At 41.4% G+C, this 25,340-nt stretch overlaps 3 protein-coding genes across 3 annotated transcripts in view; 2 read left to right on the forward strand and 1 right to left on the reverse strand.

Moving 5' to 3' along the window:
- Window positions 1-14,118, forward strand: part of gnai2b (guanine nucleotide binding protein (G protein), alpha inhibiting activity polypeptide 2b) — a 55,726-nt gene extending 41,608 nt beyond the window's left edge. Inside the window, exons 3-9 of the mRNA XM_008286132.1 lie at window positions 1,476-1,617; window positions 5,425-5,585; window positions 8,543-8,671; window positions 10,125-10,254; window positions 10,695-10,848; window positions 10,949-11,141; window positions 12,915-14,118. Of these exons, the coding sequence (XP_008284354.1) occupies window positions 1,476-1,617; window positions 5,425-5,585; window positions 8,543-8,671; window positions 10,125-10,254; window positions 10,695-10,848; window positions 10,949-11,139 (907 nt within the window). The 3' untranslated portion in view covers window positions 11,140-11,141; window positions 12,915-14,118. The remainder of the gene's footprint in view (window positions 1-1,475; window positions 1,618-5,424; window positions 5,586-8,542; window positions 8,672-10,124; window positions 10,255-10,694; window positions 10,849-10,948; window positions 11,142-12,914) is intronic.
- Window positions 14,119-15,446: 1,328 nt separating this feature from the next.
- LOC103360405 (protein FAM212A-like) lies at window positions 15,447-17,971 on the forward strand. Its single transcript, XM_008286143.1, has 3 exons — window positions 15,447-15,545; window positions 15,633-15,684; window positions 16,867-17,971. The coding sequence occupies exons 1-3, from the start codon at window positions 15,538-15,540 to the stop codon at window positions 17,797-17,799; spliced, it is 993 nt and encodes a 330-aa protein (XP_008284365.1). The 5' UTR covers window positions 15,447-15,537; the 3' UTR covers window positions 17,800-17,971.
- Window positions 17,972-18,255: 284 nt separating this feature from the next.
- Window positions 18,256-25,340, reverse strand: part of uba7 (ubiquitin-like modifier activating enzyme 7) — a 35,228-nt gene continuing 28,143 nt past the window's right edge. The window contains exons 22-24 of the mRNA XM_008286156.1: window positions 22,517-22,618; window positions 20,490-20,572; window positions 18,256-19,208 (exon numbers count right to left, since the gene is read on the reverse strand). Of these exons, the coding sequence (XP_008284378.1) occupies window positions 19,079-19,208; window positions 20,490-20,572; window positions 22,517-22,618 (315 nt within the window). The 3' untranslated portion in view covers window positions 18,256-19,078. The remainder of the gene's footprint in view (window positions 19,209-20,489; window positions 20,573-22,516; window positions 22,619-25,340) is intronic.

The following is a 25,340-nucleotide window of genomic DNA, read 5'->3' on the forward strand; positions in this document are numbered from 1 at the left end:
CCCTCTGAACCCCAAGGACTTTCTGAGAATGGTTTCCCCCTGTGTTTTTACTCACTGTGAGCTAATTTTCACTGCAACCTAATATCCTGTGCCTCGATGAAACCAGCACAACCGTGAAGAAGTACAGAAAACTCAGAGATGTCTTTTGTGTAGGGGGACAGTTATGATGCTGTAAATGACAGGTTGGATTAAATTGTTTGTTTTTGGCTAATTTTACTTTCATTTAGAAGAAAGTGGGGCTGCACGGTGGCTCGGTGGTTAGCGCCGTTGCCTCGCAGCTAGAAGGTCGCCGGTTCGCGTCCCGGTGAGGATCTTTCTGCGTGGAGTCTCCATATTCTCCCCGTGCAGCGTGGGTTCTCTCCGGGTTCTCCGACTTCCTCCCACAGTCCAGAAACATGTTGAGGTTAATTGGTGATTCTAAATTGTCCGTAGGTGTGAATGTGAGTGTGCTTGGTTGTCTGTCTCTAAGTGTAGCCCTGTGATAGACTGGTTACCTGTCTAGGTGAACCTGCCTTCACCCTGAGTCAGCTGGGATAGACTCCAGCTCCCCGCAACCCTAGTGAGGATTAAGGTGTATCGATGATGCATGGATGGATTTAGAAGAAAGTGATGAAATATTGCAATGTTAAGCTAAGATTTGACAAATTATTGACAGTCACATGAATACTTCATAGACTGTAGGACAGTTGCAAATCGACTAGTGTGTTTTTCTGTGATAAATGTTATTGTATATGTATATTGTATATTGTATTATATGTAGTTTTGGTGATATCCAAAAGATAATATGTCTTTCAAACCCAAACTGTGGGTTTTGGGGTTTAGGATTACTGCGCTGGATGCAATGTGCAGCCTCACTGCTACGTGCTGCTGTATCCTACTCACATCTCCTTTAAGTTTTTACTGCTCATTTATACCAAAATAATGTGATTTTATGTTTAGGTTACTCATTGATGTTTTGCTAAATATTCTCAGAGATAATATATTAGTAACCTTAATTTGACAAACACTGCTGCCCACCTGTCACCACAGTAATTTCCATTTTAAAGCCACTATAATGAATATTTGTATTTGAATAATATGTAAAATAACGCGTTAAAACCAACGCAAAGAAGTGTTGACCTCAGTGTCACCCAGCCCCTGCAAACATTTTACCATTTAAATCACTGTTTGTATTTTCCAGCCCTCATGAAAACTTCAATGGCAGATGGAAATAAAAGTTATAATGAATGAAGGAAGTCTGAATTGAAACAATAATTGATTTAGCATATGAACACTGAAACATGATTTTGTAATTATTCCTTCTGATCATACTGGATATGGAGCGATTGTGCTCCACCGTCCATGTTTTGTGCAGAAACAGGAAGCTGAATTCTGAAACGTACACTAGAAGTGCATTAAGGAGTTTTGAAGACTTGTGATATACTCGGAGAAGACGTGCTCTTAAATGAACGTTGCGTGTTTCTTGATATCCTCAGGATCATCCATGAAGACGGCTACTCAGAAGACGAGTGCAAGCAGTACCGAGCGGTGGTTTACAGTAACACCATCCAGTCCATCATGGCCATCGTGAAAGCCATGGCCAGTCTCAAGATAGACTACTGCAGCCCTGCCAGAGTGGTGAGACACGCAAACAGTCAAACACAATTTATTTGTTAAAGCACCACATCTGTGTACAATATGCTCTTCAAAAATCTTCCAGCTGAAGGCGCAAGCACGGATTGACCACAAGCAATAAAGACCCACGAGCAGAAGCCAGGCTAGAGACTCGAAGCCGTCATTATTGTGTGAGAATGCAGAATGTAGTTGGCCTCACTAACAGTGGACACATCGCCATCTCCCTCAGGCTGCAGCAGAATAAAAAGCCTGTTTTATCAACAGCATCTTGCAGTTGTGTACGTGGCCCAGTCCTTCACACTTGCTGTGTGCTTTCCCAGAACCAAAATCACAAGTTTACCTTTGTTTCAACAACTTATTTTGTACTTTTCACTCCTTCCTCTGTCTCAAAATGAAAAAAAAAAAAACCCAGCTGCATGCACCACTTATTATCTCTGAAGCAAAACATTTTACTCCCTCACTTAAACCTATTCTCGTACAACCTGGTGAACACAGACTATTTCAAAGCTGCGATGCCTCTGGGAAGCCAGGTCTGTTTCTCACATCTCTCCTCCTCTCGGCGATTCTTGTTCAGTCAATAACACGGGCGAGCTGTGCCAGGGTTTTAAACAAATGTGGGATCATGTGAGCTCCAACACACACCTGTGCACAGCAGCCTTTTTATCAGCAGCAACATCGCTGTAGTAGAATCTGGAACACGGTGTAAATCCCTTTTTTTCCGATACATCTTTGTAACCTGCAGGGAAACAGTCCTTGTCTTGCCGCCTTCATCTACTCCATCTTTGATCTGCTCTTACCTCAAAGTTGTAATAGGCAGAGAAGAGTCTTCAAGTGTACTTAAGACCTGCAACAGGAGCAGCAGCAGCCGCCGCTGAGGGCTATTTTGGGGATTGGATTTATTCAGAAGTGCTAACAAGACACATTCGAATAGCCAGATGTTTTCTGCAGCCTCAGCAGAGAAACAAATAGACTTTTCTGGTTTTGGAGAATATCTAGCTGTGAAAGGAGGACTGTACATCGAGCACAACTGGCTGGTTTTCATGTTAATGTTCACCAAACCCGACCCTCTCATTAAGGATGTCAGGCCTGTTAATCTTTAGATAACTCCACTTGTTAGTATGGTGTTCTTTGGAGCTAAATCTGAGCAAAAATCTGCATTTAAGGAGCTTGAAAAGTCTGTTTCCTGTTTTAGTCTTTCCAAAATCAAAAATTCAAGACCAAAATTGTAAGAGGTGGAGATGGAGATCATTTTGTGCTCCAATATAAGATGCATTTTCTGTCAGACTCCTTCAAAAGCCAACTTGTTAAAGCAGCTAAACATCTCTGCTTTTTATGATGAACCTGCAGAGAACTATTAAGTGACTGCAGCTGATGTTGGCTTTATGCAGCTTTATAGTGAGTTTTAGCTCGTAGTTCAATCATCTGGCCCACAAGTCTGCTCTTCTTCTGCTACAGAATTCTCATTTTAGAAGGCGTCACCTGGGAACATCTGAAAGTCAGAAAGTCAAAGAGCTTAACTAACTACAGCTACAGCTTATTGAATTCTCATGTCAGCTGGCAAAATCAGCAGAAGCCATCTAGAAAAAGAAGCTGCATTAAATTAAGGAGTCTTATTTTTTTTCAAGATTGACCAAGAATTTTAGGTGGTGAATCTGTCACTTTTTTTTTTCCTAAAGTAGTATATAGAGAGTTTTTTCAGATTGTCTCCACTTCATTTAATTGCAAATCTGATATCTGAGGATTTTGGTTTGTTCCTCTGAAGCTGACTTTCAGTTGAAATCCAAATTCCTTTATTTGACACGTATACATGACACAAATTCTTCTCCACGTGTCCCGGCTGGTTAGGAAGCCGAGGTCAGAGGTCAGCTGTGATGCAGCAGCCCTGGAGCAGAAAGGGTTAAAGGATCAGGAACCAAAGCCTTAACTGTTGCTTGAACCTCTGACGTCCTGATCCAAAGCCTGAACTGCTGCGCCGCTACGTTTCCATGTGCAGATGTTTAACCAGTTAATTAAAACAATTTCAGTGCTGTAATGAATATACAATTAATGTAATAAATAATAATTAGGTGTCGCCATAATTAACACATATGCACAGCAGCTCCTCAGTCACATACGTGCAGGAGGACACGCCATCGACATCAACAGGCTTCGGGTTGGAGGAGCAGTCGGCTGTGAACGCTCATCAACCTCTGAACAAGCTGTCAGTGAGGTCTCACAGCGGCTGAACTCATTCCTGTGCCACAGTGTGTGTCAGCGCGATTTTACAGTGAAGCCAGTGCATGTGTTCTGTAACTGAAGCTGTAATAGAAGGATCGAGGACTTGGCTCTGGTGTTTGGATTTTTTTTTTTCTTTTATCACCGACAGATCTGTCAAATGGCTGCGTGTACGTGACGGTACTCTCACACTCCCACACATAGCAATTAGTGTGCTAGCCTGCCCATGCTTGCACACAGCAGCCCTGTAGAAGTGCACACACACACACTTACAGACTGTGTGCATGAAAGCTGAAAAATGCACATGAAGCCAAATTGCACACTCTTGCACATTATTCACGCTGTTTGCTGTTTAGCCTGGTTGAGGGAGCGGGAAGAGTTCCAACAAGTGCATCACAGTATAGATCATTTACATCCAGAGGAGGAACTTTGATTGGTGCCATATAAACTCATCAGTTATTCTCCCAGCAACAAAATACAACAGAAATAAAACTAATTAGAAAAGAACAAGGTTATTTGTCCGTTTTAAACGTTGCACGCAGACAAAATTCTGCAAACTGATTAATGAAAAGTAAAGTGATGCTCACCAAGAAGGTAAATAAAATTAAACAACAGAAGGAAATAAATTCAAAATATGAAAATACGACAACCCACAAAAGGAGCAGGAACCATCCAAAATGATCAAATTCCCTCTGAAGCTGTTGTGAAGGAAAGGCTGAAGATTTATTATTGCTATTTTTGTGAATAAAGCTCGAAGAAGAATATCAATCCCACGCCAGAAGGAATATGGAAAATGGAGAGAAACGAGCAATGTGGCAAACAGCAGGACGTCAAACCACAGTCTGTTACAGCCACCCGGCATGCTGTTACCTTGAGTCACACCGGCTATTGCATACATTTGCTCATCACAGGTTTGCAGGCGCATTTCTTATCCTGATTTCTACGGATTCATTACTACGTTGCTGCTACTAGCATGACATTCTTTGGCTGCAGTCAAGAGATGTAGATCCCATATTACTTGATTTATCCGTATGTATCCAGGTCATTTACAAATGCAGATTGTCACCTGTTGATCATTCTTGGGGGGGGGTTGTATTTTCCATGTCAACTTCACTTGGTGCACAGGTCACATGACGTTTGCTTTACTGAAGATCAATAATGTGTTTTCTCTAATTCTACGTATACTGTGATGTGTGATGTTTTGATCTTCATAGTGCCCGTTGCAGACGTAGGAATTCAGGAACAGTTTACTGTCTACATTAATTAGTAAATTCATTTTTGAGGCAGTTGTTCTCCTGTGTATGGTGGCTGAAAAAAGATGCCAAGTATATTACACATTTGCTGCATTTGAAAACACATTTTTCACAGAATTAGAGTTGTGGAGGTTGTGTTTTTTTTAAACCACTACAGCAGCCAATAACCCGTTTAATGTGCATATGGGCTTGTGTATTGTGTTGAGTCTGACTGTGTTTTATTGTTTCAATCCGTGCACAATTCTATACAGCGGGTGCAGTTTCATTAAGTTTGCATGTTTGTTTTGGCACTGCTGTCGTCAGTATAACAAACCGGGTTCTGTGTCCGTCTCGCTTCCTGCAGGACGACGCCCAGCAGCTCTTTGCTCTGTCTGCAGCTGCCGAGGAACAGGGCATCCTTCCTGATGACTTGGCCAACGTGATCAGGCGGTTGTGGGCCGACAGCGGCATACAGAGTTGCTTCGCAAGGTCGCGAGAATACCAACTCAACGACTCCGCGGCATAGTGAGTGTGAATTTGCGGCTGTGTTTTGTATTTTGATACCTTGCAGCTGCTCACGGGCTCGATGAAATCACTGATTTTTTAATATTTAAGTTGCCTCCATCAACAGCTTCTAGTTACACATCACCCCTGAACACACTGATGTGTTATTCTTCTCATGTCCCTTGACAATTGGAGAATTGTTCTACAGCTGAAACACAACAGTTGCTATGTTAATAAGAAAATAAAGAAATCTCCAGAGAGTTACAGGAAAAGAGATTTTCCTGTTTGTGCATTTGGTTGATAATTGTGTTGATTGCTTTCATATTTGTGTCATATTCGGGGTTATTTCTTTCTGTTCTCTTGGCGTCGAGACGAATCCGTCTTTGCGGCCTCTCTCGTCTACAGTGCAGAGGCTTCTCTGGGGAGTTACCGAGCCTGGAAACATAGTCCAATGATTTCCATTTAGTGCTGATTCCTCCCTCTCTGGGTTTGATTCTTTAATATTGTAACCTGATAGGCAGAGCACAGAGGAGTTTGTCTTTGGGGATCAAAAATATTAAATTAAAAACAAATTGTGTTTACTTCACGGAAAATTAGCTTCCGAGTAAACTTTGAGAATTTATGGTTCTTATAATGATACCCCCAAGTGACTCCTTTGATTTTATTTTATTTTTTTGTAAACAACTTGATGAATTTCTTGGCAGCACTATTGTAAAGTCAGTGACTTTGTGTGATATGTTCACTACAGTTTGCATATCTCATTTTTAAACATGTTGAGTGTTGTGATGAGACCAAAAAACAATATCTTTTAAATCTTTTATTGTGTTTTTTCACTTCAGTAAATCTGACAGTATGGAGGAGTGAGAGGGCCAAATTACAAATATAATTAAATAAAATAATAACAAAATAAAAGTGGAAATGAAAAGAAGAATAAATAAAGTAATAAATAATGTGGCAATATAAAGCAATAACAATCAAAAATCATTCCATGAAAGAAAAGGTTAATAAAAGTAGAAATATAAAGACAAATAAATAAAATAATAAAGCTAATAATAATTTATTTTAGGTTTTAATTTTTGTTATTTGTTATTTTTATGTATTTATTTTTCTTTTTTATATTTTTGTTTTATTTTTTTATTTTTTTTTATTTTTATGGTTTTATTTATTTTTTATTATTTTTTATAATGTCACTTTAAAAGCAAAGGAAATATGCACAAATGTGCGCAGTCAGAATGTCGTTTTTCTGTGCATGCTTCCTTTGCTTTTAAAGCGACATTATGAAAACTAAAAAAAACATTTTAACAAAAATAAATACAAATAAATAATAATTACAAATAATTACAAAATAACAAAAAAAAAAGACATAATAATTACATTTTATTTTATTTTATTTATTTGTCTTTATATTTCTACTTGTATTAGCCTTTTCTTTTATGGATTAATTTTTTATTAATATTGCTTTATATTGCCACATTATTCTTATTTTTTTTATTCTTATTTTAATTTCCACTTTTATTTTCTTATTCTTATTCTGATTTATTTTTGTAACTCGGCCCTCTCGCCGCTCCGTACGACAGGTTTTATCAGCTCATTGATTAATAGTTTTATAAGCATGTGGTATGCATGAATGGCGAAACGCTGGAGATATGTCTCTTTCTCTCTGTGAAGTGTAGGTTGGCTGGGCAACCAAAGCTCCCAGCTGGCCTCGGAGGATGATGCAATGCTTGTGTAAGTGGGGCAGGCTGTGTCAGGCATGGTGAAGATGCTTCCACGCTCCCCTACTGACCAACAGTCTGTCAGAAATCAGAAAATATGAGAAGCTAAGGAGGAAAAATGAGGAAGATCAGTTTTCATTAGAGACGTAAATGATGCAAAAATGAAACGGAAAGCATCCAATTCAATTTCTGGAGAGACGAATACAACAAACTGACTTTGATTGGATTTAACTTGTCTTGGATGGAGCCTCTGTAATGCTCTCGGAGGTGTTTTTGCATACTTGTAACCCTGCTTTTGCATGCACATGAAGTTTCCTGCAACTTTGCTCTTCTTGAACTTGTATTATTGTATTTAAACAGATCACAGAAGGAACAACACATTCACTCCCGTAGAGCAAAAAAAAAAATGTGCATGTTGCCATAGAAATCTTCTCACTACAGATCTTTCACACTGGGTCTAGTGGCGGTCCCACAGTGGTCTCACATCCAATCAGCTGCTTCACATGGGGATTCATGACAGCGTTTGTAGAGAGTTGCTGTTTGCTGTCCATGCTCTGACCTCATCTCACTCCCCACAAGCCTAAACCGAGCTCAGCGCCGCAGAGATCGGAGCGACGATGAAAAATGTTTCCCCCCAAAAAAATTGCATTAGATACGGAGCCCGGCACCGACACATCCGCTGCAGTGGAGTGAAATGGGAAAATACAAAAACCACTTGCAGCAGCAGCAGCAGCAGCAGCAGGCTAGGACGACTGCTGCAGGAGATAATATTCAACTTTAGCATGTTAAATTCACAGAAATGTATGGCTTTCAGTCAAATCAACTCTGAAGAGAGGTTACGTTGAGAGGCAGCCAATGAGCAGTGTTGTATACATTCTGTTGAGTCACTATAACATGAAACCACGACGGCACTAATTCCTCACTAATTCCAATCATACTAAAACCTGATTTTTTTTACCTCGCTGTAAATCAACAGTATGAAAGCATCACAATACATAGAAATCCTCACATGTAGTCCAGATAAAAAAGACAAAAAATATTATATTCCTAGCACCAAGAGCAGTAATTTAGCTTGTTTGTGGCCGATCAAATCAAGTGTTCGAGGCTCTCAGAAAGGACGGAGAGAGCTCTTGACTAAAATGCAAACTGTTTTGGATGTTAATGCACCACAAGTGCCTCGGTAACCCCCGTTTGTGTTTTGGTCTCTCTCTGTTTTTTTTGCAAATCACGTTGAAATCTCGATCTCTCCCTGTCTCTCTTTAGCTACCTGAACGACCTGGAGAGGATAGCTAAGGCAGATTACATCCCCACCCAGCAGGACGTGCTACGGACTCGCGTCAAGACCACCGGCATCGTCGAGACTCACTTCACTTTCAAGGAACTGCACTTCAAGTAAGGTCGCGCAGCAAGGACTCGTCGTCTAGAATTCAGGTTGAAAACATAAAACAGACTTGTGAAATGGAAAGATAGATTTTCACTCTCTGTCCGTCTCCCTTTTAGCAGAACATGCGCTTTGGCCATTTGCAACCGATGTGAGAGTCCAGGGAGCTCTCGCTTAGCAACTGACCCGCAGTCAGAGGGTGCATTTGACATGAAGTGAGCGGTAACATGACCCCTGGATGATGGTGTTATTTGGTGAAGAAAAAAGCCAGTTTGTCTTACTGGTCACACAGGATGACATGAAACCCGACCAGCAGAAGCAATGAAATCTTTCTCTGGTGCTATTTTTGAAAAGCTCTGATATTAAATATCTCATCACCAGCCTCGTCCTCCGTACCTGCACCAACTCAGAGTCGTTATGACTTTCCTTTTGCCACCCAGTCTACAGCATTACCCACACTTAATTTCAGTCCTAATAGCACAAGCATTCAGGAGCGACTGACCTTTCTGGCCTGAAATGTGCAACTCCGCTACTCAGAAGCCAAATTATACCAGCAATTAAAAGCTTAATTCATCATGACTGCTTCGAGAGCCAAGTAAATAAATTAGATCCTGCCCACAATGCTCTCACTCGGTATAGCCAGAGCTTTATTTAGTGATAACATCTGAGTACATGGCACAGCACTGTAGGTCTTACATAAAATATGAGCACTCATGTGTGGGGTAGTAATGGATGTATAGCTATGTCTCTATCGGACATGTGAGAGACGCTGGAGGTGTTTAAACATTTAATGACAGCAGCGTTCTTGTATAGAGTCTATTATTTAAAACCGTTAAAGATATCAGCTTCTTTTAGAGGAGTGTATAAAATAATGCTTTTTTTTTGAAGCAGCTAAACGCATGTGGCTAATAAAACAGGCAGCAGCATGGATCTGGTGTGACCTGCTTCCTGATGAACTCTCTGATATTTACCTTCTGCCACAGCCTCAATATTTGACCTGAATAATACATGGAGGCAATCGATAGGAGGAAAGTCATGTTTTCCTAATTCTGATCTGTTTGTCATGGTAAGTATAGAGAGGAAGTACTTAAAGACACAGTGAGATGTTTGTTTTCCGGGCATCGTCGTGATATGAGCCGTCCTGGATGTGGTTATGACTTGGAGGGTTTCGCTCAGATCGCTCGGTTTCGATCACAGGACTCGGCCTCCCCATTAGCCAGCGCTGAGCCCTGAGCCCCATTGACCCTCTTTTATCAGATATCTGACGTACGTCTCTCCACGTTTGTTCCCCGAACCACCTCATGAAAACTTAATGCATTTCCAGGGATGGAATGTCGCCCTAACTTTCTCCTCTCGTCCCTGCTCCGTTCTCCTCGGTTAGCTTCACCTTTATTCTTTTTCCCGCCGTGACCTCCTTCTCCAAACACACCAACATTATCGCCTTTGTTTGATGTCCCTTTGCAGAATGTTTGACGTGGGAGGCCAACGCTCGGAGAGAAAGAAGTGGATTCACTGTTTTGAAGGAGTAACAGCCATTATCTTCTGTGTGGCGCTGAGTGCTTACGACCTGGTGCTGGCTGAGGATGAGGAGATGGTAAGAAAAAGACCTGTGTGGATGATATCACTTTTCTAGCTTCATAAATCTGCACTTTGGCTCATTTTCAGTAAGCGGTACTTTGGATTATAATGCATGCTGGGCATTTAACACCGCCCATCGCTCCCTATTATGGTGTAATAATAGTGAGCTTCAGGTGGTAAAATCAGCTCATTGAACTCATCTGTGAGGTGTAATTATGTAATAAAAGTCCTAATAGCAATTTTTTCAAGTGACTTGAACCAATTGACCTCAATTTCTTGAACTGCTTGTGAATTTAAAGAAAGTGCTCAGAAGGGACTCGGCCCGACGATGCTGTGAAGTGCCTCTGCACTGCTGCTCCTCGCGTTCAGAATGTGAACCAACATTGTCCCCTGGTGGCAGCTCTGATGTGCTCTCATGTTTTAATGAACACTGCTTTTCTCTCTCTCTCTCTTTAGAACCGAATGCACGAGAGCATGAAGCTTTTTGACTCCATCTGCAACAACAAATGGTTCACCGAGACCTCCATCATCCTCTTCCTCAACAAGAAGGACCTGTTTGAGGAGAAGATCACTCGCAGCCCGCTTACCATCTGCTTCCCCGAGTACACAGGTACACAGTGGAGCATCAGGGGCCATGGCATTATCCCCCCTGGTGGTAAATTACTTTCTCATCTCTTCATTTATTTTTTTTTCTCTATGTTGCTTCCTAGGAGCCAATAAGTTCGATGAAGCTGCCAGTTATATCCAGACCAAGTTTGAGGACCTGAACAAGAAGAAGGACACCAAGGAGATCTACACCCACTTCACCTGTGCCACTGACACCAAGAACGTGCAGTTTGTCTTTGACGCCGTCACTGACGTTATTATCAAGAACAACCTGAAGGACTGTGGTCTTTTCTAAAGGTAGGATGCAGGAACGAATGAATCATGAAATGTTTTAAACTGCTTTCACACCTCGTCTGACATATCTGCTCTGGTGCATTTCAATCTAGAGCTGGAGTTCAGTCATCAACTAATTGCTCAATTAGCAGAAAATTAACTGGCGATCACATGATCCTCTGTTGCTTAGATCATTTTTTTTTTAAGCAAAGAAAGTCAAAATCTTTTTTCTCAAGCTTCTTGTATGTGAATATTTACTTTTTCTCCAGATTCTTTTGTAATTGTAAACCAAATATTTTTGAGGTTGTTGACTGTTAGTCAGAAAAAAAACAAACAATATGAATACGTTAGCCTGCGTCCTGGGGGATTCTGGGTATTTGTACTATTCTGTGACATTTTACCGACTAAAATAGTTGTAATAGTTATCAGTTTAATAAAGAATGAAAATAATCTTGACTCTGATTGGACTCTAAAAGTGGAAATTTAGAGCTTCCGGTGGGCAGTCCTGTTAGACTTCATGATTGGAAAAGTAAAATAGGAAAAGTCTGTGGAAGTCTACCTGTAACCTGTCACACATTTCTATATAAATTCAGGTATATGTTAACATAAACCATATTGCAGGCCGCATAATGTCAGTTGCTGACTAGTTTCACACAACTTAAATTTATTAGTATTTTTTTTAAAGATAGAAGATGTGATATATTTTACTGACTGAGATTAATTTGGATCTGTATGAACAAATTTACTTTTTAAAATTATAAATTCTTTGGATTATCTTGAGTAAGACATGAGTCATAACATTTATATTCTGTATTATGACGCTGTAAAACTTCAGCAAATAAAACCAATATATCAGAACGTCTGTGCTTGTAGTAATAAATGCGAAATGGTCACATTGTTTGTGGTTTTATTTGGGTTAATGAACTTCTTTATATTACATTTTAAAGTTAACAAGTGTAATGTAAACTTATCCAGGTGTGTGAAAGGTACAGTCATGACTCAATAATCCGACCCTGAACAATCCTAAACCTTGCTATCTGACAGGTTTTTAGGAAAAATGAACAGAACTCATTAAAAACAGCCTTAATGTACCGACAGCCCTGGATTCCGACTCCCTCATGACATTTTGTGTCATAAATAAGGATAGCAGCATATTATTTAACTGAATTCTGGGGAGATCCAGATACTGATATCCTTAAGGAGCCATTAACACCTGAGTTTCGGTTTCAATTGAGGGTTGTTACTCCTCCCCCTCGTTATGTGAGTCGTTAATGCTCCACCTGCCACAAAGGGGTTCGTTAGGGTCTTTTGTGACTAGGTGTGAATGCGGTTTCATCTTCGTAGGGAAAGATCTTAGATATTATCTGACTGAACAGTTCAACACATTGGCTACGTTCAGACTACAGGGGTTAATGCTCAATTCAGATTTTTTTGTGAAGTTCGTTCACATTTCCAATTAAATGCGACTTGTATGTGATCTGCTGTGTGAACTTCATATGAAAGTGCTGTTTGGACCAGCCCTACTAGTTATTATAACAACTATGAACAATGAATATTAACAACTAATGAGCCTTCCAGCATGAAGCCCTCCTTGTATCTCGACCTCCATCTTGACAATCCGACAGCCTTGCTATCCGAAATAAAAGAAGGTTTTACATTTAGTGTCAAATGATCAAGTCACGACTTGGCTGCTACCAGTAAACTAGACATCATAAAGTCAGTAGTGGAGCAACAGCCCTTGTGTCTACATTTTGTATTGTCTAAAAACTAAATCTGTCATCTTTGTTTTCTTTGCAGGACAATGCCTGACGCACTCAGACTGCATGAGCGACTGCAATAGCCATGTGACGAATACTGCTTTTCATAATGAAAACCGAAACGGACTTGATTCCTCGAGGGAGAACCTGAAAAACAATCGCTGATTTGCAACCATCACATTCTCTGTTTTAATCTGTTCTTGTTCTTTTTTATATATATATCTTTTTCTTACTGCTCTTTATCAGGGGTTCTTGTACTATTCATACTGAGCACCTGCACATTTGACCAAGGAGATCAATCAACTAACAATCATCCTGCCCGATAAACGGCTGTTTTTTAATTAGATTTGTGACATAAATTATATTAACCAACTGGCTTTAGGGGGAAATAATTGTTAGAAGAGCGACACTGGGAATAACAAAAGCCCATTATCTCAACATGACGAATGGAAATGCGGCAAAATTGAAGCATTTTTCATTCTTAATAGATGGAGTCTGAGAACCGCTTGTTTAAATGGTATTTATTTGATTTGTCATCTTTTTTTGTATTCAGATCTTTTATTGTAGGTTTTCATTTCACTTGCCTTTTGCTTTTGGAGTTTAATAAGAGGATACGGTAGACAAATAAAACAACTTTTTATAAATAAAAAAAAAAAAAAATCACCTTAACTTATGTTAACTGGCATTTTATGAACCTTTTGACTGCACAGAGCTTATTTTTAGAAGAAAACAAACAAGCATGGAGAATGAAAATGGATGAAGGGAAACTGTTTTTTGTACAATGTTTACACAGAATCAAATATTCACACTTGTACTATAGTGCATTGTTCTGCATGACTGTCCATAGATTAGCCTGTACCCCCCCGCCCCCACAAACTGAATAACATTCCTTAAGTAACTTCTTTAAAGAAATGAAACTGAACTTGTTATGTGTCACTTTTAAGATATCTGCAAGATTTTTAAGTGGTTATCTCTGTTCCTAACATGGATTGTTCTGTACTATCTGTTCCATTCCGAGTCTTTTTACATATGTTCGTGCCTTGATATCTGTTTACACTCGTTCTTTAGAGACATGCTTCTTTCTTCATAGTGTGAATTAGGGCTATTTCTACTCCACTTGGGTTCACATCGTCCACGATTGAAGACGCGACGCAGCACCAAGACAAATGGGATGGTAGTTGTTCATTAATAGTAAGATGAAAGTCATTCACTTGATAAATGTAAATAAAAGTTTGGTCACATGATCTGTTTGTTCTGCGGCGTGTTGTGTCGACGGGAACGTGTTGTGTTCATGCACCAAAAAAGAATATTCAAGGGGAAGGATTGAAATTTACTGATGGAGAACATGGGGAGGAAAGTTGGTTCAGAAAAAAAACTAGTAAAGAACTTTAAATTATACATATACTAGTAAAATATTGCCAGAATGAACCAACTGTGATTTTTGCTTTACAGCATACAATGCACACAAAAAACCTGCAATCTATAGTTTAATGTAAACAGGTGGCAATAGTAATCTGTATTTTGTGACATCTACTGCAGCGTTTTCTTTGAATTTCTAATTTGTTTTTATTTAAATACACGTTTGAGGCCTAAAGAGACACAAATGAGGGAGCATATTTGGTGAAAATTTCAAGAAATTATAGATTTGTTTCCCAGAAGTTCATTTTTTCTGACCCACTGGAAGGAGTCTGAACCCTTTACTACCTATAAATGAAAACAATTAATAAAAACTAACCAGCTTCATCAGTTTACACTGAAATGCAACACTTCAAGGCATTATTAGAAACCTTTATGACATATACGAGCCATTTGTATGAGTGATTTTACTTTTGCTGCTTTCAATCCATCTTTTTTTCTGGTACCACCTCAGTAAGTGACTAACAGTCTATATTCTCCTGCTGCATTACAATACAGTGCTGTCAGCATCTAGAGAGCTGAGAGGCGGAGGTGAAGTCATGAAAGCGTTCCTTCATCTGCAAATGAAATGACAGCTTCACTTGAGCCCTCTGTCTGTTACGTGCAGTTTGCATTTCAAACGGCTCATTAAGAAACGAACGGTGAATGAACTGTATGCAAAGCTGCCAGAAGGGTTGTGTGGAGGTTGTCTGAAGGTTCCACAGGGTGGCGCCATGTGGAAATCAGCTCTGCAGGAGGTGTGAGTGGCAGCAGCTGTGCAAGGCAACTTATGGAAAAGTGGCGTTTAAAGCAATGCATTCATGTACTGAAACGAGCAAAATAAAGCGTTTGTGTAACACGACGAACACTGTGAGTGGTTTTCTATTTTTATTATTTGTGCTGCTGCAAATATATATTTAAATCAAATTAAATTGTTCTCCAATAAAGTAATCATTTTTTAAATTTTAGTTTTTTATTAATTTAAACTTTTCTTTTCTTTCCTACAATCATCCAGCTCCAGATGTGCCTGCAGCAGGAACCGCTGGAACCACTCCAGGAAGTATCTGGTTTCAGGCGACTTCCTATTGGCTGGTTTCGGCGACGCGCTGCGCTGATTGGCTGAAGCCAGAAGTTGAGCATCGTGAAAGTCCGCTGACAGAGCCTCATGTGGACCAGAGGAGGGAGGAGGACGCAGGAGACACACTTCACCTCCGATCAGCTGTTCGTCTCCGGAGTTGTTAATCGCGCTCGGATTTAGTTTGAACCAAATGCAAAGGTGAGTGTTTTAACTTCTAGACTAGTATAAAGAGTTTAAATAGTCTCATGTGCTCACTTAATTCATTTGTCTTTTTTTTTCTTCTAGCAAAAAGAACAAAGTTTTGAACTCCACTGCAAACTCTTTCTCACAAGCAATGGTAAGTTTTATTTTCTGTTTTCATGCATTTATATAGTTTTATTGATGTTTTGCGGTAGTTTGATTGTAAATGCCCAGAACCCTCATGTTAAGTGTTCTTTTTTTAAAAAACAAGGCACCAGAAACTATTTTCCTTTACTGACTGTCCTTGGAAAACAGTGTTCCAATCCCCCAGCTAGCATTTAATTCAAACCAGACTGTCCTTGTCAGATGCATACAGCTGTGTGAATCACCTCTCCTCATTGTGTGCAAGCAGCCAAGAAGAACAGGGCATTTTAAAAGTGACAGACCAGCCACTGAGTCCCACTGTGGACGTCTCTGTGTGTCAGATCCCTCAGGGCCCAAATGGTTCAGCACCCACAGCTGTGATAACATCGTGGCATTGTGGTCTCCTCGCTGCTCCAAGCCAAACACTGGCAGGGCAGAGAGGCTCAACAAACTTTAAGATCTTGAAAAAAGAACTGTGTGGGCATTTTTTTTTTTACTACTTTCTGACGAAGAGAAAGCTGCTAAATTAATCATTTTCGTCGTTTCATTCTTCTAAAGATCAGATGAAATGTTAAATAATAATTTCATCAACTAGATTGAACTGATTTCAGTCCATCTCAAAGCTGGAAGATGCCATGATTCATAATGAGTGCACGATCTTTGTGTAATTCCTAAATGTTGCTGTCATTTCCGGATTTATAATATCCACCAGTCAACATCCTGTCGGCTGGAGGAGTCCAGAGAGGATATGTGAGCCTGCACACTCTCCACTTTGTTCAGACTTCCCCTCTAACTTTAGCAGGCAGGGGGATTTTTTTTGGTCCCAGTATAAAATGTGCATCCTGTGCTCTGAATTCAGACTTTTTTTCATTTTCTGGGCTCATGCTGCATGGGATGGTCTCCATAAAGCTGCTCTGAGGTTTGTCAGGAATGCCTTACTTGTTATATGACCATAGAGCGGAGTGATCTCAGCTGGTAAAAATCTTATTGGCCGAGTTGTGGAAATAACACAAGGAACTGTTCAAGCCTCGGCTAAACTGGCCGATGGGATAGTTTGGAAGGCAGCCTAACAGCTCCCCGGACTGCTGCTGCACATATTTCTTTAAGCTGTTTTGGTACAAGTGCTGACTGAAATAGGCTTTATATGTAAATCCTGTTTGCACCACTAAGTGTTTGTCTCTTTCTCATCATGCAGCTCTGTTTGGGAGATTCCACCGACTGCCTCCGGGACCAGATGCAGTGCATGATGAGGTCCCTGCAGGATTTGAAGCAGATCAGCAGGCCGAGGCCACTGAGCGAACCGTGCGTCCGCTCCTTCGCCGTGACGCGCCTCTGCAAACAGAGGGCACAGCAGGAGCGACTCACTCGTCTGCGTGTTTCCGATGCCAGCGAGGCCAGCACGTACGACTCTGCCTGCTGCCTGGCCAGTCCACTGGAGGAGGAGGAGGAGGAGCAGCAGGAGCACGAACGGCTGGCACAAGGATCCCCCAGCAGTGAGAAGAGCGTGGACTTTGACTCGGGCTACTCTGAGGCTTCTTGGCAGGATGAAGGTGTGGTGCTGAGAAGGACCAGAAACGTTCGAGTCTCCTCTTCTGCCTGCCTTCGCACAAACAGAGGACCTTCTGGACGCATCCGGCCCAAATCCACCTCTGACGCTTGCCTGGAGCGCTGGACTTCATTTGAGGCCAGCGATCCGGAGGACTGGACGACGTCGCTGCTGAGTCGCAGCAGGAACAGACAACCCCTGGTTCTGGGGGACAACAGTTTTGCTGACCTAATAAAGAACTGGATGGACCTACCAGACTGTCCTGAGCCAGCAGAACTAAAGCCCAGCGCAGGCCGGCGTCTCGCCAAAGACATTTTGGGCAACATGCGCCGGAGGCTGGCAGGGATGTCTAAAGGTGTGGAGATGAGGCCGAGGCCAGCGGACGCCACCAAAGTCAACAGAGCTGCAGAGGCTCCCAAACGGCTGTCCTGTCCTGTGGGACTCCAATCTCTCAAACCTTTCTTTCACCAGTCCCACACTGGGCTGCACCAACCGGACACTGACTTCTATCAGTTCACCGCCCTCATGAAGACGGGCAGTCGACAGCCCATCATATGCAACGACATCATCGGATACATCTGAGTGACAGACTGATCTTTTGCTGCCAATTTCTAAAAAGACAATTCTTTTTTTTCCCCCTGTTGATTCATCTGGAATAAACGTTTCTTGTATTTAATGAAAATGTCTTCTGCTGCTGCCAAAGATTGAGCAGTCAAAATGAAATGCAATAAAATTCTAAAATCTGAATATTCTAGCCATCTGTTATTGGGTTGAATGTTGTTCATTCAAAAGGGAAAAAACCTTTAATCTTCTTCTTAGCCTTTCATAGTAGACATCAATGCATCATATTGTGTTATCTTCTGACAGATAAATTCACACATCAGCATGTTAATAGTTTAAAAAGTCTACAGAGAAAAACTAAAAGAATATCGAACTGTGGAGATGAAACAAGATTTTCTGATTAGAAATGGGTGTGGTGTGCTCGTCACAGAGACTATTAGGGAACTGGTGTCCATTAGTGAAGTACACAGACACAACTTGTTCCTCAGAGACACATTTATTACATCATTGTTCAGATTAATGACAAACTGCATCCTTGTACCATCATCCCAGTTTCACAGCGAAGATGAATTACATCTAAAAACAGTAATAATTACAGAGCAGATTCACCCGGCATAATTTATATGGGAAACAGAGCATGTTAAAAATGTCAGCGTGTGAACGCGGGGGTGTGGAGTGAAACACATTGTGAGGTTGTGGCAAAGCATTCACAAAAGGCTTCTAGAGACAGATGAAGGCCTCGACTCCAGCTCCTCCACTGAGGAGGGATTCCTCCGGGATGTGGGGGTGGAGGATGGCGGTGCGAGTGTCTTCTGCCTCCGCCCTGCCTGAACTAGTTACCAGCACTGACCCAGCAGTGCCAGTAGCTCTACAACTTCCAGCCCGACTTCTAAAAAGACACTTTACGAGTAGCCCAAAACCAAAAATGAAGAAACAGAACTTTGGGGTACCATGTGGGGTAGCAGTTGCATAAGATTCACCTTTTTGCCGCACAATAAAGTGACAAAAGGCGCTCAGTATTGTGCTGTATATCAATCTATGCACATTTGGTGGTATCTTCTGGACCGGCCAACTGACTACACAGTGTAACAGTGGCATTGACACCACGCAAGTGTGATTAACAATTAAACAATCCCAGTGTGTGTGCTAGCAAAACAACAATAACAGGAATAAAAAGTTAGAAGATTTAAAAATGATTCCCATGTCAACCTTTGTTTAAAATCAGTAGAGTGTTTTCCAGTGACGTCACAGGAGGCTTTACGTCTATATTATATTTTCACTTGGTGTTAAAAGCATTTAATCAGAGCAGGTATCTGATGGTTGGGACTGACTCACAGTCCTCGTCTTCCTCAAACGAGGGGATCAGCTCCAGCCTCTTCACATGTGGAGGGATGTCTTTCTTCGTTACCATCTTCACCACGTCGGACACGCTGCAGAAAATGTAAAATGCAGGTCAGTTCTGGTTTATGAAGGATGCACCAGCAAAACAAACACCTTTTCACTATTAGGTACGTTAAATTTAATCCAGTTTCTTAAAAGTCTTTCTATCAGCAAACCACATAAAGAAAGCAGGAAAGCCAATATGAACTCATCCTACTGACAAATATCGTATCAAATAAAGTGCAATAATTTGTGCTATAAACGTCTATAATTATTATTATTACTATCCAAAAACATTAACAGAACCAGTGAGACACTCAGGTGCTCTTAATATGTCCCTGTATTACTATGAACTTTACTCACTCGCAATGTGAATTGATCCACATCTGAAAATCATCCCCAACAAATACATTATCTAATTCTGTTTATGGAAGATTTGCTAAAACTAAATCAGAAAATGATTAAACATTTTTTTAAAGTGACAAGTGTGACCTGTTTTTTGTCAACAAAACGGATCACATTTCATTACTTTGGAAATTTTGGAAAACAAACCAAAGTGTAAAACAACAGCAACTGTTTCCTACAGTGATTTTTTTGGTGTTATCTGTGTTTTTTCTTTTACTCTTTATTCCCCTTTCACTGGCCCACCACAGGAAGCTTGTGGCAGGAAGCGACTGCTGCAGAGGGTGTTTGTGAAGCAGGTCTGCTGTCCACATGGCCAACACTGTGACTGTGTCTCCCTGCAGCTTAATCTACTCACAACACCAGCTCCCCAGAGACCCAAGCGTCAAAAACAGTAAACAAATGTGCAGCTTGTTTGAAGACCTCGCAGCAAGGTTTAAGCAAAAATAATCAAATATTTCAATTTACCCGGCGAATCATTGCCCGTAAACTCTCTCGGTTAAACTTGATTTATTACACCTTTCCCACCTTCAGGAGTCACAACATCCCACAGGGTGTGTATTCTGCCGTGATTCGTTTCTTTAACTGATGAGGAAATTTCACAAATCCTCTGACTGGTTTCAAACGCCCCAGGGCTGGTAAAACGTGACTTCAATGTGCTGCGGCACTGAACAGGCCCGAACAGCCCGGCTTCTGATGCAGGACAAGAAGCTCACACTAATTTAACTCCCTAACTCTTCTCCTCAACAAACAGAAGGAAACCCGAGGAGGCGTCTCAATCATCTGCGTTCACTGATCCATGTATGTGTGTCAACAGGGTCTCTCAGAGGAAACACCTCATCCTGCCATTAGCATCTAAACAAACAAAGGAACGTGGCCTGTTTGCGTGTGCAGGGCTGTGAATGTGTAGCTCTGTATCTTTGCTTTACCTCTTTTTCAGCCTGTCTTCTTGCCCATTGTATAAGAAAGCAGTTCCATAGAACAGACTGCTCACATTCAGGCTGTATTTTTCCTGCAAAAAGACAAAATAAGTGAACAAACTTGCAGCCAAACATAATAAGCACAACAAAGCATCAAAAGAAATACAGGTAGAGAACTGCATGCATGAATTAATTCCTAGTCTGCAGAGCTGAAGGTCCGACAGTGTGCCCGGCGACCTCAAATGACTTCAGCAGCTCAGGAAACTCTGCAGCGTCTCCGCGAGCAAACCAGAGGAACTCAGCCAGTCAAAGGTTAAACAAAATCTGGAGCAATGAGAACACTTGCCAATTTATTTTTTCTTTGCCTCCTCAGAGAGAAATCCAACAGGCTCAATAAACCAAATGTCTGCTGAGGGCAAGAATGCACATGCATAAAAAGTAGGCAAAGAATCCTGAGCTGAGATCTTCTGGTTGCAACTAAAATCTGTCGTATTACGAAGAACATGTTCTGGATCTCTCACATGCAGCGCACATAGAAATAACATGAGAACAATAAAACATGTTCACACTGAAAACAAGGAGAGTTTACAAGCTGCCTGTTAGTCCAGTTACAAGCACAATGCATGTATGGGCTACGTGTATTAATTGTGTTTTTAAACACTGAATTCTGGGGTATTAGGGTGTGCAATCACTAGATTCTGGTCAGTTGCAAGTCTGTTATTGTGACTAAATAATGCCAGTGACGGCGTGACATTCGTCAGGGTAGAGGATATACTCGGTATCACTTGGTGCTCTTGTTTTGCATTTGTAGTGATAAGATGGACAAAGTAGGCCACAGAACAATTAAAGCACAACAATGTCACGGCAGCCTGTAATCAAACTATGGCTCCAACCTCAACGGCTGAGATGTTGGAAGTGATACGGAAATTATGTCAAGGAGGATGACAAGAAGTGAAGTGTAATGCCATAGGAGAGGTATAGGCAACCTTTTGGTAAGCAAGCTGGTTCTGTAAAGCTCCTTTCAGACCTGCTGAACTGAATGTGTCGGCTTCATGTCTGAATGGGAACCCTGGTTGCTTTTTCTTAAAACCCAGGAACATTTCTGGACATATAAGCAGCGGCACTTTAAGTTGTGTGAGGTGGTCAGGAGGCGACTTTTCCCTCATTTCAGCACTAATATCTGAGTCTCTCAGATATTAGTGTATTAAATCCCTGCAGCATCACACAGCAGTAGAATCCACACGATCGTCTCCAAAACATGTGGAACAACAGTGGCGATAACTGCATCAATAACTGAAAACTGTGTCCAACATGGAGACAGGATCAGTTGGGGTCAGGACTCTATGGCAAGCACTCTTTTTCCATCACACCGGTGAGCTGCACACAGTTACGTTGTTGCTTCCAGCTGTATTTAGGAGTGATTACTCTGAATTTATTGAATACTGGTTGCATCAGACAGCAGCAGGATCCATATGAGCATCTCCGAAGCGAGGGCATCTTTACAATCAGGATCTATCAGCAAGTCTTTCCCTGTTGGTAAAGCAGTAGTTACAATTTTCACTGTTAAGGAAATAATGACTGAAGGAGGCTTCTCGTTATTTGGACTCTTTGATAAGCTGCTAATAGCTTCGATTTTGGTCTTTTGTTTGCCACAAAAGTCATTGTACATCACTTGATGTGCTGTCTAATCTCATGTGAAGAACGAATACCGCCTGCACGACTCTCTCTGGCGCTGTGAGGGGTTTGTCTGAATGAAGGAAAATTAAGGGAGAAGTGACTGATGTCTGAATGGCAAAATGCTGTCACTTAAATGGACTGATGAAGCCAGGAATGGTCCACAAAGTGTGTCTGAAAGGGGCTTAAGTTGTAATGCTAGGTGTAAAGCGGCCAATCATTTCAAACAATGGGCATTGTGTGCACTGGAGGAAGGTGAGCAGGTTTAGGAAAACATTAAAGACACTGATAGAATGTGCACTCAGTAGCACCGGGTGTGAAGAAAGTGTGCGCTTCCTTGCTGAGAGGAATAAGGAGTATACCTTGATATACTGGAGCAGATCTTCCAAGGTCATTTCCTGCTGACCGCCGCCTCTGCCCTCGACAAGGAAGTCATCCCACAGGGTGTATTTCTTTCCTGCGACCTGGCGATAGACATCCAGCAACACACACACACACACACACACACACACACACACACACACACACACACACACACAGAGGCAAAGTTGACAGACGAAGTACTGCCTGCAGTGAGGATGTGCTGAAAATGCCCGAGTCCATAACAAGAGTCCTGGACACTCAGCGACAGACACACTGCATATTTCATTGCTGCGTTATACAGCAGCTGAGAACAATCAGCAGAACGAACAACGAGGTCAAGGAGGTTCTTCCTCACATATGATGGAGCGACTCTCCTGCTTTCTCAGGTTGCATCGTTCAGACTCACATGTAGTCGTGCAACGCCGTGTGTTTGGGCAAAAATGATCCTAACACAAAGATATTTAGAAAAAGTTGAAGAATGCAGCTTGTAAAACCTGCATCTGTGTGAGTAGAAAAGCGTTGCTCTGGGCAGTGAAATAACAACATCGGAATTTCTCCAGACACTTTGCCAGATTGCACTTCAAGTTGCTGAAATTCAAAGTTTGTGGGTCAGAGCGTCCTGCAGTTGTTTGAGTCTTCTCTATGAAGAGACACACGCTCGCATATTAGAATAAGCTGCTTCTCAATGTTTTATATCACTGCAAACACTCATATTTGTATAATATAATCAATATTTTGAATACAGTTAATTTTAGAGTAAAATCTGTTTTAATAGTTAGGTATCAGAAAAAAACAAATTTGTATGAAAGTAGACAAAGAATCTACAGCCATGTAAGCACTTTGGGCCCATGTTTCATATATTCACTATCTTAATTTAACTTGTTAGCATGTTAGCTTGGGAGTGATGGGAATGTATGACTTTGACCGGACGATGCTACGACTGCAGATAAAAACTGAAGGAATCACCAGCGCTGTTAGAGCTGATCATGAGCGTGTCTGCGTCAAAGGTTGTTCCAATTCATTGAGCAGACGTTGAGATATTTCAGTGGATCAGAGGAAACTTCACCCTTCTCTTGGCACCAACAGAAACATCTATGGATCAACAAAGTCTCTTAACTCAAATGGAGGACTAATCATCTGACTTTCTTCAATCATGCTGCCAGCTCAGCAAAACTGAAGGACTTGTATTACGACTGTGTCCTCTTACAATAAAGGCTCACACACGATGCTGTTGTTCTGTCAGGAGCTGTTTATTGCATCGAGACCTAAAGACACGAGAAGTGTGAGAGTCTCGTGAGTCCAAATGAAGCTGAACCAACAGTGATTCACTGGTAGCTCACAAACACTCATTTCCTTTTCCTGCCCCAGGCTCCACTGTCACCCTAAAGGCTGCCGTCACACCTCTCAAATCTCATGAGATCAGATTTTATGGATGACCAGAAAGTGACCCGGCATCCTTGAAGGCATTTTTCCTATAGCTTCGACCTCCGACCTCCAAACTGAGACACAATACAAACTCCTGACAGCCAGACAGATCAATTTAACGGCTGCGAACATCCATTTCTCCTGCTGCTGGACAGATGCTAGTCACTGCATGTTTTCACCCTAAACATCATTATCCACACGTGTGAGACCTGCAGAGAAAACATCACCTGACTGAAACGGGTCAGAGTTCCTCACATGCAGAAAATATGTCAAAATATGTCACTTGGTCAGACGACCATGCTCGCACACAGGCCGCCGTCTGGTAGGAGAAGTTGTGAAGATCAAAACTTGGCTCGAGATGCGAATACCAAAACTCTGGCTGAACCTGGGTCCAATTATCTCTGCTCGAGCAGCCAAGGGGAACTTTTCTACTAGCCCTCGCGACTCCCACCACATATGGGGGTTTTGGGTTATGGAGACACACTTGAAGCATATTTCTCAAGTCTAACCGGGTGTCTACGTCCTCTGTCCCAGTTTGCAGACAAAGCACATTTTGTTTGCGAGATGTACATCGTAACACCGCCGATGTCAGCGTGCAGAGAGAATTGTCAGTACAGCCTCGGACTTCCCATGGGTGGAATAGAGTTCCAACCTCTTTTAAACGGCCTTGCAAACAAGATATCATTGTTGGACTGTAAAATGGTTTTCAGTGGTCCCATGCCAGAAATTTTCACGAGTGCTTTTGTGTGCAGATGCTGATTTTACACAATGCAAAGCAGGCGTGCAGGCTATTTTTACTCCCCCTCCTCCCTTCCTCTCTCTCTCATGTCTGTCACACAACCCTGAAGCCGATCCGCCGTATCAGTCTGTGTGTGGAGTGACGTCAGCTGCTCGCAATATAGAGAAAAAAATAAGCAAAACCAAAAGTGACTCCTGGAAACAATTACAAACGGTTTCCCACAAGCACGTTTTCTTTTTTTTTTTTTTTATCGTGGAACTTTCACAATAAAAAGATGGCCCAATGAAAAAGTTAACTCTTTGGGGAAAAAGAAGAAAGACACAGAGAGTTAACCGAAACTCCACAAATTACTAGAGTAGGAAAATAACAATAAATCTGTCCTATTTGGAGCTTTATTGGGAGTCCACACACAATTCTTTGTAGTGCATAATATGCAGGCACGCTTTAATCCGCAGCTTTTTGATGTACTCGCTTTAATAAACTCTAAAAGTGGACGCCGCAGTCATTAGCAAGATAAAATCAAAAGGAAGAGCTATTGCACTGATAATACATTACATCGCATAAGTCAATTAAAGTTGGACAAGGTTGTCTTGAGGCTAGAGTGTAGAATTACTGTCTGAGAGGTCACCTGTTATGCTGAGGAGAGCGCAATTGACAAA

This window comes from Stegastes partitus, unplaced genomic scaffold (genome assembly GCF_000690725.1).
Source record: "Stegastes partitus isolate 25-593 unplaced genomic scaffold, Stegastes_partitus-1.0.2 Scaffold10, whole genome shotgun sequence".
Classification (NCBI taxonomy): Eukaryota; Metazoa; Chordata; class Actinopteri; family Pomacentridae; genus Stegastes; species Stegastes partitus.